Genomic DNA, 19,860 nt, shown 5'->3' on the forward strand with positions numbered 1-19,860 from the left:
AATGATGGGTTATACATAACATAGGTGGTGCAATAGCCAGTCATCAAACAAACAATATCATGGAAAAATAGCTTGAATATATAGCGAATCTGTAAACGTCGGAGACCAACTTGAAATAAGCGCCTCTGTGTCTAGCTGTGTGATGTATAGCTGCGGTCAGTGCCTGATGCGTCTTTCGTGGCCTGTAGCTTTCGCTTCCTCAGAAGACTGGAGTGTTAAAAGAAACCTGTAATGGTTAAAATAAAGAGTTTCACTTTCTGGGGCTTCTGCCAGCCCCCTGCAGCCGCCTTGTGCCCGCGCCGGTACTCAGTGTTCCTCCGGTCCCCACCGTGGCTGTTTCGCTTTCTTAAGTCACCGACCACTGCGCATCCCTGGCCGTGCAACCTTGTTCATGCTCACGTAAATGGTAGCACCCTGCACAGGCGCAGTACAAGACAATCTCTATTGTGCCTGCGCATGACGCTCAAGGTGACAGGCGCACGAACGAGGACACGCACGACCGGGGCCGTGCAGTCGCAGTGGACGCTGATCTGCAAGTTGCTAAAACTGAAACTAAGCCGCGGCGGGTGGCTGCAGGTGGCTGGCAGAAGCCACAGGTAAGTGAAACTTTTTTTTTTAAAGCATTACAGGTTTCCTTTAAATACAGGGACGGCCATTGGTTTCACATTGCCCTTAGAAAAACTTGACTTTGGTGCCCCCCCCCCACCAGAATATCAACCCCCCCCCCCCCCCTTTCCTTACTAAGTAATTAAACAGTACCAACAAATGAGCAGAAAAAGAGCACACTGGGGCATATTTACTAAATAGAGGAGAAATTGCAATGAGTATGAAGCGCACAGCAATTTCACCATTACTTCCACCAGTTGCATAGTGCTAGGAGCACACACATTACTTGGATAATGTGGGCTGCCCTGATGTGCAACTATCACAAGTAATGATGCCTGCACATGACAATTTTACTGCTATTTAGTGATCATGCCTGATTGTGATTTTGTGCCTTTATTGGGGACCTGGGGGAAAGAGAAAGGGCTAGTTTGAGGGTGAAGCAGAGACAGGGGCTTATTGAGGGGCTGAAAGGAAGAGAGTGGTGCTATATATATATAGGAAACCAGAGAGCCCACAAGTATAGGTAGCCCAAGAGCCCCCAGTATAGGTAGTCAGAGAGCCCCCCCATAGATGCCAAGAGAGTTCCCCAGTATACAGTAGGTAGGCAGAGATCCCTCCAGTATAGGTAACTAGAGTTCCCTCCAGTATAGGTAACAAGAAAGCACCTCCAGTATAGGAAACCAGACAGCCCACAAGTGTAGGTAGCCCAAGAGCCCCCAGTATAGGTAGCCAGAGAGAGCCCCATTATAGATTACCGGTGACAGTGAGCCTTCCAGTATAGGTAGCCATAGAGAGCCCCAGTATAGATTACCAGTGACAGTGAGCCCTCCAGTATAGGTAGTCAGAGAGAGCCCCAGTATAGATTACCGGTGACAATGAGCCCTCCAGTATAGGTAGTCAGAGAGAGCCCCAGTATAGATTACCGGTGACAATGAGCCCTCCAGTATAGGTAGTCAGAGAGAGCCCCAGTATAGATTACCGGTGACAATGAGCCCTCCAGTATAGGTAGTCAGAGAGAGCCCCAGTATAGATTACCAGTGACAGTGAGCCCTCCAGTATAGGTAGTCAGAGAGAGCCCCAGTATAGATTACCAGTGACAGTAAGCCCTCCAGTATAGGTAGTCAGAAAGGCCCCAGTATAGATTACCAGTGACAGTAAGCCCTCCAGTATAGGTAGTCAGAGAGAGCCCCAGTATAGATTACCGGTGACAGTGAGCCCTCAAGTATAGGTAGTCAGAGGAAGCCCCTGGTAAGTACATTTCTTTTCTTTTTTTTTTTACTCTGACCCTCCCTTTAACAAAATTGCTCCAATTGTATTTACTGTATATGCATTGCTTCTATACTTCTTTCAATAAAAATAATTGAAGTAACAGAAAAGCTGATTCCGAAAGCATTTCTTTCTAAAGGTAGCCACTAACGGTCCAATTTCTAGTGAAAAATCGTTCGAGCGATCAGAAAATCTGATCGGAAGTGAAATATTGTAATAAATCGTTCACTACACCATCAACGAACCAATCTTTACTTCCTATCTATCACAACCAAAAAGAAAATCCAAATTTTGGTTCGACGAAAATTCATTCGGGCGACATTTTTTTCACTCGTTCATAATCGATTGTGCCCACCAATGGAGATTATTTACAACCAATCCGATCAGAACTTCTGATCGCTCGAACGATTTTTCGCTAGAAATTGGACCATTAGTGGCCACCTTAACACTCCGTTCTCTTTAGGAGACAGAACACCCATCCTTTTTTATCGCTCCTTTCAGCTTGTCATTCTCTTGTCTGAATTGTTCCCTCAGCTGATCACTCTCTAGTTTAATCTGTTCAGATGCCTGGCTGACAAATCTTGTCTGAGGATCCTCTCCCTCCTGCATGTTAATCCCCCTCCTGGCCTCTCTAATACAGACATCCAGAAACTCCAGGATCTGCTGGTCTCTTTCATCTGTACGTTGATGGTTATTTTCGGTGTAATTCTGTATGCAGAGCCTTCTCATGGCTCCGAGCTCCCCGAACCTCTCCAGTATGGAATTGTGGTTCCTGTTGTCACGATTGGTGATGACAATTACAGGGTGGATTCCTAGTTAATACAATAAAAAGGAAGTTAGGGGGTGATATTTTTTCAAACATGGGATTCATAATAATAGAGACCATGGTGTACACCAAATATGGACACAAAATACAGAATTGGTATTAACAGTAACAAATGTAACAAGATGAGCAAGATGTATAACAAATTACAAGATACAAAATGAATACCAAATTCCAGGACACAAAAGGATAAGAGAGACCTGCCCTTGAAAGGGGCAGGGCGGTTTCTATGCTAAATTGTTCACAGGATGGGGGTGTCAAAATCCTATCCCCACTATAGGCTCGAGAATGCTATTTGCAATGCAGTACTTGCAGCCCCCAGTATGAGTTAGCCAGAGGTTGCCCACAGTATTAGGTAGCCAGATGTAGCCCCCAAGTACCTATACCTATTAGAGGCACCTACACCCTATCCTATGCTATCAAGGTATTTTGTATTGACCTGAGGAATCTAACATGTTGTTAGATTGCTCTTTGAATAAAAAACATTTTTCCAGTGTCTGTTGGAGGGTTAAGAGATTTCCTCTCTTTTTTATTATTTTTATTTATAATTTAAATGACTAAAATAGAACACACATTGGGCGCCTCCATCCTGCCCATTACCAGTCAGACCTACTTTGGAACTAGCTTTGCAGTATTTCTGGAAAGCAGGACCTGGATTACCGAGCAGGACTACAGGAGAGCGACCATCCAATATCCAGCAGGACCTGAATTACCGAGCAGGACTACAAGAGAGTGACCATCCCGTGTCTAGCAGGACCTGGAGTACCAAGCAGGACTACAGGAGATCGACCATCCAGTATCGAGCAGGACCTGGAGTACCGAGCAGGACTACAGGAGAGGGGCTGTCCAGTACCCAGCAGGACCTGGAGCACCGAGCAGGACTACAGGAGAGCGACCGTCCAGTATTCAGCAGGACCTGGAGTACAGAGCAGGTCTACAGGAGAGCGACCGTCCAGTATTCAGCAGGACCTGGAGTACAGAGCAGGACTACAGGAGAGTGACTGTCCAGTATCCAGCAGGACCTGGAGCACCGAGCAGGACTACAGGAGAGTAACCATCCAGTATCCAGCAGGACCTGGAGCACCGAGCAGGACTACAGGAGAGGGGCTGTCCAGTACCCAGCAGGACCTGGAGCACCGAGCAGGACTACAGGAGAGCGACTGTCCAGTATTCAGCAGGACCTGGAGTACAGAGCAGGTCTACAGGAGAGCGACCGTCCAGTATTCAGCAGGACCTGGAGTACCGAGCAGGGCTACAGGAAAGCAACCATCCAGTATCCAGCAGGACCTGGACTACCGAGCAGGGCTACAGGAGAGCAACCATCCACTATCCAGCAGGACCTGGAGTACCGAGCAGGGCTACAGGAGAGCGGCCATCCAGAGTTTAGTAAAAGACAAAGAAGACAAAGACAAACACTTATATAGCGCTTTTCTCCTGGCGGACTCAAACCGCCAGAGCTGCAGCCACTAGGACGCGCTCTATAGGCAGTAGCAGTGTTAGGGAGACTTGCCCAAGGTCTCCTGCAGAATAGGTGCTGGCTTACTGAACAGGCAGAGCTGCCTCTAGTAGGACCTGGAGTACTGAGCCTGGCTACAGGAGAGCAACCATCCAGTATCCAGCAGGACTTGGAGTACGAGCAGGGTTACAGGAGAGCGACCGTCCAGTATCCAGCAGCACCTGGAGTACCGAGCGGGGCTACAGGAGAGCGACCGTCCAGTATCCAGCAGGACTTGGAGTACCGAGCAGGGCTACAGGAGAGCGACCGTCCAGTATCCAGCAGCATCTGGAGTACCGAGCGGGGCTACAGGAGAGCAACCATCCAGTATCCAGCAGGACCTGGAGTACTGAGCAGGGCTACAGGAGAGCGACCGTCCAGTATCCAGCAGCACCTGGAGTACCGAGCGGGGCTACAGGAGAGCGACCGTCCAGTATCCAGCAGGACTTGGAGTACCGAGCAGGGCTACAGGAGAGCGACCGTCCAGTATCCAGCAGGACCTGGAGTACCGAGCAGGGCTACAGGAGAGTGACCATCCAGTATCCAGCAGGACCTGGAGTACCGAGCAGGGCTACAGGAGAGCGACCGTCCAGTATCCAGCAGGACCTTGAGCACTGAGCAGGACTACAGGAGAGCGACTGTACAGTACTATCCAGCAGGACCTGGATCACCGAGCAGGACTACAGGAGAGCGACCGTCCATTATTCAGCAGGACCTGGAGTACCGAGCAGGGCTAAAGGAGAGCAACCATCCAATATCCAGCAGGACCTGGAGTACCGAGCAGGGCTACAGGAGAGCGACTGTCCAGTATCCAGCAGGACCTTGAGCACTGAGCAGGACTAGAGGAGAGCGACTGTACAGTACTATCCAGCAGGACCTGGATCACCGAGCAGGACTACAGGAGAGCGACCGTCCAGTATTCAGCAGGACCTGGAGTACCGAGCAGGGCTAAAGGAAAGCGACCATCCAATATCCAGCAGGACTTGGAGTACCGAGCAGGACTACAGGAGAGCGACCGTCCAGTATTGAGCAGGACCTGGAGTACCGAGCAGGGCTAAAGGAGAGCGACCGTCCAGTATCCAGCAGGACCTGGAGTACCGAGCAGGGCTGCAAGAGAGCGACCCTCCAGTATCCAGCAGGACTTGCAGTACCGAGCAGCACTACAGGAGAGTGACTGTCCAGTATCCAGCAGGACCTGGAGTACCGAGAAGGGCTGCAGGAGAGTGACCATCCAGTATCCAGCAGGACCTGGAGTACTGAGCAGGGCTGCAGGAGAGCGACCATCCAGTATCCAGCAGGACCTGGAGTACCGAGCAGGGCTGCAGGAGAGCGACCATCCAGTATCCAGCAGGACCTGGAGTACAGAGCAGGGCTGCAGGAGAGCGACCCTCCAGTATCCAGCAGGACCTGCAGTACCGAGCAGCACTACAGGAGAGCGACTGTCCAGTATCCAGCAGGACCTGGAGTACCGAGCAGGGCTGCAGGAGAGCGACCCTCCAGTATCCAGCAGGACCTGCAGTACCGAGCAGGGCTGCAGGAGAGCGACCATCCAGTATCCAGCAGGACCTGCAGTACCGAGCAGCACTACAGGAGAGCGACTGTCCAGTATCCAGCAGGACCTGGAGTACCGAGCAGGGCTGCAGGAGAGCGACCCTCCAGTATCCAGCAGGACCTGCAGTACCGAGCAGCACTACAGGAGAGCGACCATCCAGTATTCAGCAGGACCTGGAGTACTTCTCACTTAGGTATTCTTGGTCCCTACAAGAATCACCAAAGAAAAAAACCCTATATCATGGCGAAGCAGATCTCCTAGGAGTGTGTGAGGGGCTACATTGGATAAAAAAAGCCCTCTTACTAAAATACTTTGTAAAACAAAAGTTTGCCTCCTTTATGCTGGGAATACACAACACGTTTTTTTTTCTGTAGATTTACTGGCCGATAGATTTTCTGATCATTTTTTGATCAATTCTCTGATCTTTTTTGCAATCAATTTCCATTCACATCTATGAGAAAATCGATCTAAATCAGATCAGACCTTTCAGAAATGATCTATCGACATGGGTGTCCGCCGAAAATTTTCCAGGGGGGGGCAAAAAGTGGGGAGCAAAAAGCAAATTTGGGCTGGTGTTGTGTGGCGCCAAAAAAAACGGAGCTACGTCATGGGTGTGGTCATGAACCAGAATGTGGGTGTGGTCGTGGGTGGAGACAAGTTTACATGAACTAAGCAATGGTGGGACATTAGATTAGGACAGTGGTGGCGAACCTTTTGGAGGTCGAGTGTCCAAACTGCAAAGTCACTTTACTATCACAAAGTGCCAACAGCAATTTAAACTAAATACAAACGTTTTAACTCATACATGAACATTATGGAAAATTAAGTTGAAAATAACAATTTCATCCATCGTACTCCTGAAATTTTTTTTTTTTTTTTAGAACCTCCCAGTTTCATTTTCTGTTTTAAAAAGCGGAAAAAGTAGGTTTAATGCTATTGTCTCATATGATGATGATTCAGCTTTTTCCATAGTGTCGCAGTTAGCAATCATGTGACCCCCAACAAGACAAATTCAGCAATCATGAGCCCCCCCCCCCCCCCCCATCAAGCCAAATTCAGCAATCATGAGGCCCCCAACATGACCAACTCAGCAATCATGAGGCCCCCAACAAGACAAATTCAGCAATCATGAGACCCCCAACAAGACAAATTCAGCAATCATGAGGCCCCCAACAAGACAAATTCAGCAATCTTGAGGCCCCCAACAAGACAAAGTCAGTAACCATGAGGCCCGCAACAAGACAAATTCAGCAGTCATGAGGCACATAAATAGACAGCTTTTCACATAAATAGGCAGAATGCCCCCTTAATATGTAGACACCTCTCACCTGGCAGCAGTTCCCCAAAATACACTCAATCTGACAGCAGTGGTTCCCCAAAAATAGGTAGCCCCAGGTCTATAGGTGTCCCCAGAATAGGTGGCCAGCGGTATAGATGTCCCCAGAACTGGTAGCCAGGGGTAGAGATGTCCCCAGAACAGGTAGCCAGGGTTATATGTGCCCAGTATATGTAGGCAGGGGTATATGTGCCCAGTATATGTAGGCAGGGGTATATGTGCCCAGTATATGTAGGCAGGGGTATATGTCCCCAGTATATGTAGGCAGGGGTATATGTCCCAGTATATGTAGGCAGGGGTATATGTCCCAGTATATGTAGGCAGGGGTATATGTCCCAGTATATGTAGCCAAGGGGATATGTCCCAGTATATGTAGCCAGGGGGATATGTCCCAGTATATGTAGGCTGGGGGTATATGTCCCAGTATATGTAGGCAGGGGGTATATGTCCCAGTATATGTAGCCAGGGGTATATGTCCCAGTATATGTAGCCAGGGGGATATGTCCCAGTATATGTAGGCAGGGGTATATGTCCCCAGAAAAAGTAGCCAGGGGTATATGTCCCAGTATATGTAGGCAAGGGTATATGTCCCAGTATATGTAGGCAGGGGTATATGCCCCAGTATATGTAGGCAGGGGTATATGTCCCAGTATATGTAGGCAGGTGTATATGTCCCAGTATATGTAGGCAGGGGTATATGTCCCAGTATATGTAGGCAGGTGTATATGTCCCAGTATATGTAGCCAGGGGGATATGTCCCAGTATATGTAGACAGGTGTATATGTCCCAGTATATGTAGGCAGGGAGTATATGTCCCAGTATATGTAGCCAGGGGTATATGTCATAGTATATGTAGCCAGAGGGATATGTCCCAGTATATGTAGGCAGGGGTATATGTCCCAGTATATGTAGGCAGGGGTATATGTCCCAGTATATGTAGGCAGGTGTATATGTCCCAGTATATGTAGGCAGGGGTATATGTCCCAGTATATGTAGGCAGGGGTATATGTCCCAGTATATTTAGGCAGGTGTATATGTCCCAGTATATGTAGGCAGGGGTATATGTCCCAGTATATGTAGGCAGGGGTATATGTCCCAGTATATGTAGGCAGGTGTATATGTCCCAGTATATGTAGCCAGGGGGATATGTCCCAGTATATGTAGGCAGATGTATATGTCCCAGTATATGTAGGCAGGGGGTATATGTCCCAGTATATGTAGCCAGGGGTATATGTCCCAGTATATGTAGCCAGGGGTATATGTCCCAGTATATGTAGGCAGGGGGATATGTCCCAGTATATGTAGGCAGGGGTATATGTCCCCAGAAAAAGTAGCCAGGGGTATATGTCCCAGTATATGTAGGCAGGGGTATATGTCCCAGTATATGTAGGCAGGTGTATATGTCCCAGTATATGTAGCCAGGGGGATATGTCCCAGTATATGTAGGCAGATGTATATGTCCCAGTATATGTAGGCAGGGGGTATATGTCCCAGTATATGTAGGCAGGGGGTATATGTCCCAGTATATGTAGGCAGGGGGTATATGTCCCAGTATATGTAGCCAGGGGTATATGTCCCAGTATATGTAGCCAGGGGGATATGTCCCAGTATATGTAGGCAGGGGTATATGTCCCCAGAAAAAGTAGCCAGGGGTATATGTCCCAGTATATGTAGGCAGGGGTATATGTCCCAGTATATGTAGGCAGGGGTATATGTCCCAGTATATGTAGGCAGGGGTATATGTCCCAGTATATGTAGGCAGGTGTATATGTCCCAGTATATGTAGGCAGGGGTATATGTCCCAGTATATGTAGGCAGGTGTATATGTCCCAGTATATGTAGCCAGGGGGATATGTCCCAGTATATGTAGACAGGTGTATATGTCCCAGTATATGTAGGCAGGGAGTATATGTCCCAGTATATGTAGCCAGGGGTATATGTCCCAGTATATGTAGCCAGAGGGATATGTCCCAGTATATGTAGGCAGGGGTATATGTCCCAGTATATGTAGGCAGGGGTATATGTCCCAGTATATGTAGGCAGGTGTATATGTCCCAGTATATGTAGGCAGGGGTATATGTCCCAGTATATGTAGGCAGGGGTATATGTCCCAGTATATTTAGGCAGGTGTATATGTCCCAGTATATGTAGGCAGGTGTATATGTCCCAGTATATGTAGGCAGGGGTATATGTCCCAGTATATGTAGGCAGGTGTATATGTCCTAGTATATGTAGGCAGGGGTATATGTCCCAGTATATGTAGGCAGGGGTATATGTCCCAGTATATGTAGCCAGGGGTATATGTCCCCAGAAAAAGTGGCCATGTGTGCAGGAGGAGGGGAGCAGCGGAGAGAAGAGGGAGAGCTATGGGCACTCACCTTAGGGGGCTCTCCCTCCCTCTCTCGCTGTCCCCTCTGGAGTCCGGAATGAAGTGTGCAGCGGCTGGCAGCGGGCGGAACTTACCTCCTCTCGTCGCACGCGCCAGATGGATTAGCCGCTACTCTGGCCTGATCCAGACCAGAGTGCGGCACCAGAACTTCCGACGCAGGAGCGAGACGAGGTAAGTTCCGCCCGCTGCCAGCCGCTGCACACTTCATTCCGGAGGGGACAGCGAGGGAGAGAGAGCCCCCTAAGGTGAGGAAAGGGGGGGGGGAGACGTCCGCCCTTCCCCACTGTGCCCATAGCTCTCTCTCTTCTCTGCGCTGTTCCCCTCCTGCTGGCTGCACGGGCACGCGGCCAGGGGGGGGGGGGGGCAGCGGGCGGCCAGGCTCGGGCAGATGCCCGGTTTTGCCATATGTGCGGACGCCCATGTCTATCGAGCCATCAATCTGCCACAAAAAACTCATGGTATATTCCCAGCATAAAACAGAAACTATTTGCAATTATTCAGGTTGGAGTGAGTTCTCAGATGTCTCCCACAATGCAGCACCAGGGCCGGAGCTATCATAAGAAAAAATGGGCAATGGCCCCAGGGCCCCAGAGCCTGTAGGGGGCCCAAAGTTGTCCCTCTCCCATCTTAACTGTTGCTGCCCAGGGACTCTGCTGAGTCTTTGGCAGAATAGCATCTCATCTGTGCTGGCAGGCAGTTGAGACACTACACTGACATAGACACTGCAGAGGTCCTAGGGAGCACTGTTAAGTTAGGAGGTGATTGGGGGAGGGTCAGCAGCCAGCTCAGGGGCCCAGGAGGGAAATTTGGCTGCAACAAAAGGCCCCTAATTACGCTATTTGGTCGGGGGGGGTGTCTGTTGGGGGGCCCCCAGGCTAATTTTGCCCTAGGGCCCAATTGTTACTTCAACTGGCCCTGTGCATCACAGCTGAATATGCAAAGCACTCATTGTTGTCCCTGAGTGCTTACCACACCTAAAGATCCATTATATATATGTATGTGTATATATATATATATATATATATATATATATATATATATATATATATATATATATATATATATATATATATAATATTGTGATGGTAAGAGCAGATGTCTGCTCGTTTCAGGTCTGGATGTGAAGGAAAAGGTCCTGGATAATGACTGTTGTTGCAATTTAGCAACAACATTATCTGGTAGAATAGTTTGGGATCCAGGGCTGGCGTTTATTGGGAGAAGGGTGGGCCTTACACGCCACTCCTCCAAGTCCAGGCCTGAGTCTGGCAGGCGGAGGGTTAATGGATCCACCTGTGTGGATTTGCATAAGTACCTGCATCAGGCAGGATGCAGTGGGCTGTATGTGGAGCAAGCAGGCTCCAGAAAGGCTGTGTAGCCAGGCCTGTAGCTGCAGGGAAGCTGCTGCTGAGGAAGTGCTGGAGGGGAGTTGGACTCCAGTACTGGTAAACCAGGAGAAGCCTGGAAAAAGGTGAGTGGCACCAGGACTGCCATTAGGCCCGTGGCAGGGTGTCACTAAAAAGCCAGTGTGGCTGCGGAAGGCTGTATATTTTTGTGCTGTGCCGACAGTGTGATTATTGCATACTCAGAGTGGTTTATTTTGTTGCTGTTTATGGACACTGTTTGACTGACAATAAAGCTGAATTCTTTTATTTTTACCCAAAAAGACTCACTGGCTGGTGTGTTGTGACCCTTTGATGCCGCTGACTTACTCTACCAATGAGTTAAAAAACCCCAGAATATCACAATATATATATATATTAGCTGGACGCCCAGCATTGCCCGGTTATGTATTTGGCTAGTGTTGGCTCTGCCCACTTTTCCTAACCCTAACACACAATTACTTAAAGAGAACCTGTACTGAGTAAAAATATTTAAAATAAACACATGAGGTAACTTCAAATGAACATTACATAGTTACCTTGCCATCAGTTCCTCTCAGAAGCTCACCATTTTCTTCTGACAATAATCCCTTCCAGTTCTGACAATATTTTGTCAGATCTGAAATATATCAGACGCTGTCAGTAAAATATCAGTTGCTGTCAGGTATAGCTGAGAGGAAATGTGATGTACCAGGTAATGTCCATGTTTCCCTATGGCTCAAGTGGGCGATGTTACAGTTTAACTGTATGCTGACCAGAAAGCTGTAATGGGTAATGGCCATTTTCCCTTGATCACAGTGGGCAAACAGGATGCTGGAAAGGAGAAAGAGATTGAGGAGTAGACTACACAGGAGGTAAGTATGACCTGTGTATGGTTATTTGACTTTCAATTTTCAGTTCAGGTTTTCTTTAATGACCAAGTATGTGAGCTTTGCGGTCTTTGGCATCAATAATTTGCAATGAAATAAAATGAATCTGATTGGCTGTGGCTCCACCCCTTTTCTGAATTTGAACCCCAATCACCCAATGGCCAACTGTACCAGGTACAGGTGATTAACAGTGCAAGAATGGCAGCAATTAAATATTCCCCTTAAAAATCAATAGGTGGATTTTGATTGGCTTATATAGGCTTCACCCACTTTTCTGAATATTAAACCCAGTCACCCAGTGACCAACTGTGCAAAGTTTGAGAACCCTGCCATTAACAGTGTAAGAATGGCTGCAGTTTACATTTGCGCAATGAAATTTGTATTTTTCTCCACTCACTTATTTCCTAACATTGTTCAGGTATGTATTTGGCTGGTGTTGGCTCCGCCTACTATTTCTAATTCTAACACACAATTACTCAATAACCAAGTTTGTGAGCTTTGCGGTCTTTGGCATCAATAATTTGCATTGAGATTAAACAAATCTTATTGGCTGTTTGTGGCTCCATACCTTTGTCTGAATTTTAACCCCAGTCACCCAATGACCAACTGTACCAGGTTTAAGGCTTGTGCCATTAACAGTGCAAGAATGGTAGCAATTACATATTCCCCTTGACAATCAGTAGGTGAATTTTGATTGGCTTTTGTAGGCTCCACCCACTTCTCTGAATATTAATCCCAGTCAACCAGTGACCAATTGTGCAAAGTTTGAGAACCCTACCATTAAAAGTGTAAGAATTGCTGCAGTTTACATTTTCTCAGTGAAATTTGCATTTGTCTCCGCCTACTGATGACCCGGCATTGCCTGATTATGTATTTTGCAGGTGCTGGCTGCGCCCACTTTACCTAACCCTAACACACAACTAATCAATTACTCAATGACCAAGTTTGTGAGCTTTGTGGTCTTTGGCATCAATAACCTGCATTAAAATTAAACAAATAATATTGGCTGTGTGTGGCTCCACCCTGTTTTATGAATGTAAACCCCAGTCACGCAATGATTCTCTGTACCAGGTTTGAGGCTTGTGCCATTAACAGTGCAAGAATGGCAGCAATGAAATATTCCCCTGAAAAATCAATAGGTAATTTTTGATTGCCTTTTGTAGGCTCCACCCACTTTTCTGAATATTAATCCCAGTCACCCAGTAACCAACTGTGCAAAGTTTGAGAACCCTACCATTAGCAGTGTAAGAATGGCTGCTGTTTACATTTTCCCAGTAAAATTTGTATTTGTCTCCACCCACTTATGACCCGGCGTTGCCCGCTTATGTATTTGGCTGGTGTTGGTTGTGCCCACTTTTCTAACCCTAACGCACAATTAATAAATTACTCAATTACCAAGTTTGTGAGCTTTGCGGTATTTGGCATCAATAATTTGCATTGGAATGAAACTAATCTAATTGGCTGTTTGTGGCTCCACCCCCTTTCTGAAATTGAACCCTAGTCACCCAATGACCAACTGTACCAGGTTTGAGGCTTGTGCCATTAACAGTGCAAGAACAGCAGCAATGTAAATATTCCCCTTGAAAATCAATAGGTTAATTTTGATTGGCTTTTTTAGACTCCACCCACTTTTCTGAATATTAATCCCAGTCACCCAGTAACCAACTGTGCAAAGTTTGAGAACCCTTCCATTAACCTCCTTAGCGGTAACCCCGTGCTAGACACGGGGTAAGCCGCCGGAGGGTGCCGCTCAGGCCCTGCTGGGCCGATTTAAATAATTTTTTTTTTGCTGGACGCAGCTAGCACTTTGCTAGCTGCGCCAGCACCCCGATCGCCGCCGCCGCGCCCGATCACGCGGCTATCATGTAGCAAGCCCTCGGCTCGCTACATGATTTTAAAAAAAAAATTTAAAAAAACTGCTGCGCTTCCCCCTGGCGGTATTTTTCATACCGCCAAGGGGGTTAACAGTGTAAGAATGGCTGCTGTTTACATTTTCCCAGTAAAATTTGTATTTGGTACACTATAGTAAACAAGGATTATAGTCTGGCACTCATATGCTTACTGTTGGGGGTGGGAGGATCGCGCTCAGGAAGCACCTATATCGCATACATTGTTCAACATCTTCACCTTGCATTTACATAAGCAGCTTCTACTTGGCTCACAACAAGAACTTGGAGATGTGCAGCAAGTGGAATTAGTGCAGAGCACAACAACAGATTCAGCACGTATAAAGAAAGGATACTGTGCACCCTCTCACAAACAGTTCTATGATTTATTGAATTCTTGAAGGAGGGAGAGGTGACCAGGGGGAAGATTTAGGACGGCACTACAGCCGTTTCACGCCGCTCGGGCGCTTGCTCACATGCGTGTCCGTAACACAAAAACAAATTTCACTGGAAAATGTAAACTGCAGCCATTCTTACACTGTTAATGGCAGGGTTCTCAAACTTTGCACAGCTGGTCGTTGGGTGACTGGGATTAATATTCAGAAAGGTGGGTGGAGTCTAGAAAAGCCAATCAAAATTAACCTATTGATTTTCAAGGGGAATATTTACATTGCTGCCATTCTTGCACTGTTAATGGCACAAGCCTCAAACCTGGTACAGTTGGTCATTGGGTGACTAGGGTTCAATTTCAGAAAGGGGGTGGAGCCACAAATAGCCAATTAGATTTGTTTCATTCCAATGCAAATTATTGATGCCAAACACCGCAAAGCTCACAAACTTGATAATTGATTAATTGTGTGTTAGGGTTAGAAAAGTGGACACAACCAACACCAGCCAAATACATAAGCGGGCACCACCGGGTCATAAGTGGGTGGAGACAAATACAAATTTTACTGGGAAAATGTAAACAGCAGCCATTCTTACACTGTTAATGGTAGGGTTCTCAAACCTTGCACAGTTGGTCACTGGGTGACTGGGGTTAATATTCAGAAAAGTGTGTGGAGCCTACAAAAGGCAATCAAAAATTACCTATTGATTTTTCAGGGGAATATTTCATTGCTGTCATTCTTGCACTGTTAATGGCACAAGCCTCAAACCTGGTACAGAGAATCATTGCGTGACTGGGGTTTACATTCATAAAACAGGGTGGAGCCACACACAGCCAATATGATTTGTTTAATTTTAATGCAGGTTATTGATGCCAAAGACCACAAAGCTCACAAACTTGGTCATTGAGTAATTGATTAGTTGTGTGTTAGGGTTAGAAAAAGTGGGCGCAGCCAGCACCTGCAAAATACATAATCAGGCAATGCCGGGTCATCAATAGGCGGGACAAATGCAAATTTCACTGAGAAAATGTAAACTGCAGCAATTCTTACACTTTTAATGGTAGGGTTCTCAAACTTTGCACAATAGGTCACTGGGTGACTGGGAGTAATATTCAGAGAAGTGGGTGGAGCCTACAAAAGCCAATCAAAATTCACCTATTGATTTTCAAGGGGAATATGTAATTGCTACCATTCTTGCACTGTTAATGGCACAAGCCTTAAACCTGGTACAGTTGGTCATTGGGTGACTGGGGTTCAAATTCAGACAAAGGGGTGGAGCCACAAACAGCCAATAAGATTTGTTTAATCTCAATGCAAATTATTGATGCCAAAGACCGCAAAGCTCACAAATTTGGTTATTGAGTAATTGTGTGTTAGGGTTAGAAATAGTAGGCGGAGCCAACACCAGCCAAATACATACCTGAACAATGTTAGGAAATAAGTGGGTGGAGAAAAATACAAATTTCATTGCGCAAATGTAAACTGCAGTCATTCTTACACTGTTAATGGTAGGGTTCTCAAACTTTGCAAAGTTGGTCACTGGGTGACTGGGTTTAATATTCAGAAAAGTGGATGGAGCCTATAAAAGCCAATCAAAATCCACCTATTGATTTTTAAGGGGAATATTTAATTGCTGCCATTCTTGCACTGTTAATCACCTGTACCTGGTACAGTTGGCCATTGGGTGATTGGGGTTCAAATTCAGAAAAGGGGTGGAGCCACAGCCAATCAGATTCATTTTATTTCATTGCAAATTATTGATGCCAAAGACCGCAAAGCTCACATACTTGGTCATTAAGTAATTATGTGTTAGGGTTAGGAAAAGTGGGCAGAGCCAACACTAGCCAAATACATACCCGGGCAACGCTGGGCGTCCAGCTAGTTTTGAATAAATCCCCAACAGTGTCACCAGCAAAGCACACCCACACCATCACACCTCCTCCTCCATGCTTCACCGTGGGAACCAGGCATGTAGAGACCATCCGTTCACCTTTTCTGCGTCGCACAAAGACACGGTGGTTGGAACCAAAAATCTCAAATTTGGACTCATCAGACCAAAGCACAGATTTCCACTGGTCTAATGTCCATTCCTTGTGTTCTTTAGCCCAAACAAGTCTCTTCTGCTTGTTGCCTATCCTTAGCAGTGGTTTCCTAGCAGATATTCTACCATGAAGGCCTGATTCACACAGTCTCCTCTTAACTGTTGTTCTAGAGATGTGTCTGCTGCTAGAACTCTGTGTGGCATTGACCTGGTCTCTAATCTGAGCTGCTGTTAACCTGCGATTTCTGAGGCCGGTGACTCGGATGAACTTATCCTCCGCAGTAGAGGTGACTCTTGGTCTTCCTTTCCTGGGACGGTCTGCATGTGAGACAGTTTCTTTGTAGCATTTGATGGTTTTTGAGACTGCACTTGGGGAGACTTTCAAAGTTTTCCTAATTTTAGGACTGACTGACCTTCATTTCTTAAAGTAATGATGGCCACTCATTTTTCTTTACTTAGCTGCTTTTTTCTTGCCATAATACAAATTCTGACAGTCTATTCAGTAGGACTATCAGCTGTGTAGCCACCTGACTTCTCCACAACGCAACTGATGGTCCCAACCCCATTTATAAGGCAAGAAATCCCACTTATTAAACCTGACCAGGCACACCTGTGAAGTGAAAACCATTTCAGGTGACTACCTCTTGAAGCTTATCAAGAGAATGCCAAGAGTGTGCAAAGCCGTAATCAAAGCAAAAGGTGGCTACTTTGCAGAACCTAGAATATTACATATTTTCAGTTGTTTACTTGTTTCACACTTTTTGGCTATGTACTATACTTCCACATGTGTTCATTCGTAGTTTAGATACCTTCAGTGTGAATCTGCAATGTCCATAGTCATGAAAATAAAGAAAACTCTTTGAATGGGAAGGTGTATGTATCCAAACTTGTGGTCTGTACTGTATACCGGTACATATATATATATATATATATATATATATATATATATATATATATATATATATATATATATATATATATATATGCACACACACTAGCTGATGGCTTGGAGTTGCCCGGGTATGTATTTGCCTGGTGTTGGCTACGCCCACTTTTTCTAACCCTAACACTCAGTTACTTAATAACCAATTTTGTGAGCTTTGCTGTCCTTGGCATCAATAATTTGCATCAAAATTAAACAAATCCAATTGGCTGTTTGTGGCTCCACCCCTTTTCTGAATTTGAACCCCAGTCACCCAATGACCAACTGTACCAGGTTCGAGGCTTGTGCCTTGTAATCCTAGTTGCCCAATGACCAACTGTGCAAAGTTTGAGAACCCTGCCATTAACAGTGTAAGAATGGCTGCGGTTTACATTTTCCCCGTGAAATTTGTATTTGTCTCCGCCCACTTTTTGGTTATGGGGGTAACAAGTATCCTATGTTATTCCAGGTAATGTACTATGTGTGTGCCAAATTTCATTCAAATTCGTTCAGCCATTTTTGCATGATCGAGTAACAAGCATCCAAACATCCAAACTTTCGCATTTATAATATTAGTAAGATACACTGTGTATATATATATATATACAGTGGCTTGCAAAAGTATTCGGCCCCCTTGAAGTTTTCCACATTTTGTCACATTACTGCCACAAATATGAATCAATTTTATTGGAATTCCACGTGACAGACCAATACAAAGTGGTGTATACGTGAGAAGTGGAACGTAAATCATACATGATTCCAAACATTTAAAAAAAAAAATAACTGCAAAGTGGGGTGTGCATAATTATTCAGCCCCCTGAGTCAATACTTTGTAGAACCACCTTTTGCTGCAATTACAGCTGCCAGTATTTTAGGGTATGTCTCTACCAGCTTTGCACATCTAGAGACTGAATACCTTGCCCATTCTTCTTTGTAAAACAGCTCCAGCTCAGTCAGATTAGATGGACAGTGTTTGTGAAAAGCAGTTTTCAGATCTTGCCACAGATTTTCGTTTGGATTTAGATCTGGACTTTGACTGGGCCATTTTAACACATGGATATGTTTTGTTTTAAACCATTTCATTGTTGCCCTGGCTTTATGTTTAGGGTTGGTGTCCTGCTGGAAGGTGAACCTCCGCCCCAGTCTCAAGTCTTTTGCAGTCTCCAAGAGGTTTTCTTCCAAGATTGCCCTGTATTTGGCTCCATCCATCCTCCCATCAACTCTGACTAGCTTCCCTGTCCCTGCTGAAGAGAAGCACCCCCAGAGCATGATGCTGCCACCACCATATTTAACAGTGGGGATGGCGTGTTAAGAGTGATGTGCAGTGTTAGTTTTCTGTCACACATAGTGTTTTGCATTTTGGCCACAAAATTCCATTTTGGTCTCATCTGACCAGAGCACCTTCTTCCACATGTTTGCTGTGTGTGTCCCCCACATGGCTTGTGGAAAACTGCAAACGGGACTTCTTATGCTTTTCTGTTAACCTTGGCTTTCTTCTTGCCACTCTTCCATAAAGGCCAACTTTGTACAGTGCATGACTAATAGTTGTCCTACGGACAGATTCCCCCACCTGAGCTGTAGATCTCTGCAGCTCGTCCAGAGTCACCATGGGCCTCTTGACTGCATTTCTGATTAGCGCTCTCCTTGTTCGGCCTGTGCGTTTAGGTGGACGGCCTTGTCTTGGTAGGTTTACAGTTGTGCCATACTCCTTCCATTTCTAAATTATCGCTTGAACAGTGCTTCGTGGGCTGTTCAAGGCTTTGGAAATCTTTTTGTAGCCTAAGCCTGCTTTAAATTTCTCAATAACTTGATCCCTGACCTGTCTGGTGTGTTCTTTGGACTTCATGGTGTTGTTGCTCCCAATATTCTCTTAGACAACCTCTGAGGCCGTCACAGAGCAGCTGTATTTGTACTGACATTAGATTACACACAGGTGCACTCTATTTAGTCATTAGCACTCACTAGGCAATGTCTATAGGCAACTGACTGCACTCAGATCAAAGGGGGCCGAATAATTATGCACACACCACTTTGCAGTTATTTATTTGTAAAAAATGTTTGGAATCATGTATGATTTTCGTTCCACTTCTCACGTGTACACCACTTTGTATTGGTCTTTCATGTGGAATTCCAATAAAATTGATTCATGTTTGTGGCAGTAATGTGACAAATTGTGGAAAATGTCGAGGGGGCTGAATACTTTTGCAAGCCACTGTATATATATATATATATATATATATATATATATATATATATATATATATATATATATATAAAATAGAAGGTGAGGTGTTTTTAATTTCATTTCTCCCATTTAGCTGACCCCTGGGCTTTTGGCATGGTTCCCACTAGAGCGCTGATAAAAACTAGCATTTTTGCCTGGTTAGAGTAGGACTCACCAGATCGGGGACACTTTGGCGCAGTTGGTGAGCTTAAACGCGTTAAAGCGTAACCAAGAGCCCTTGTCACTGTTTTCCTGTTCTGTGCTGCAGCACCCTCTGTATTTATATATATATATATATATATATATATATATATATATATATATATATATGTATATATTGTAAGTATGCACAGATGCAATGTGGTGTGCACGCGAAGGCTCTGGGCGATAGTGAACTACGTTCATTGACCAATAGGTGGTGTTGCAAGTGGGGCTTAGTGTGAGCAACAGCTTAGGTTGGCAGGGTTGAAGCTTAGTGTGGACAGTGTCTTAGTGCAGTGGTTGTTTGCACTGTTGTGGGTGGTGGCTTAGTGTGGGCGGTGTGTCTTACTGCAGTGGTTGTGTGTGCTGCTGTGAGTGGCAGCTTAGTGTGGGTGGTGTCTTAGCGCAGTGGCTGTGTGTGCTGTTGTGGGCAGCGGCTTAGTTGTGTGTCTGTAGTTAAATAGCGGTTGTGAGTGCCAATA

The 19,860-nt window shown here is 45.8% G+C and overlaps 1 protein-coding gene across 1 annotated transcript in view; it reads right to left on the minus strand.

The window, feature by feature from the left end:
* Window positions 1-761: 761 nt before the first annotated feature.
* The window catches only part of LOC137525394 (uncharacterized), a 93,224-nt gene continuing 74,125 nt past the window's right edge, over window positions 762-19,860 (minus strand). The window contains exon 4 of the mRNA XM_068246468.1: window positions 762-2,684. Within this exon, the coding sequence (XP_068102569.1) occupies window positions 2,332-2,684 (353 nt within the window). The 3' untranslated portion in view covers window positions 762-2,331. The remainder of the gene's footprint in view (window positions 2,685-19,860) is intronic.

Source organism: Hyperolius riggenbachi, chromosome 7, assembly GCF_040937935.1.
Source record: "Hyperolius riggenbachi isolate aHypRig1 chromosome 7, aHypRig1.pri, whole genome shotgun sequence".
Taxonomy (NCBI): Eukaryota; Metazoa; Chordata; class Amphibia; order Anura; family Hyperoliidae; genus Hyperolius; species Hyperolius riggenbachi.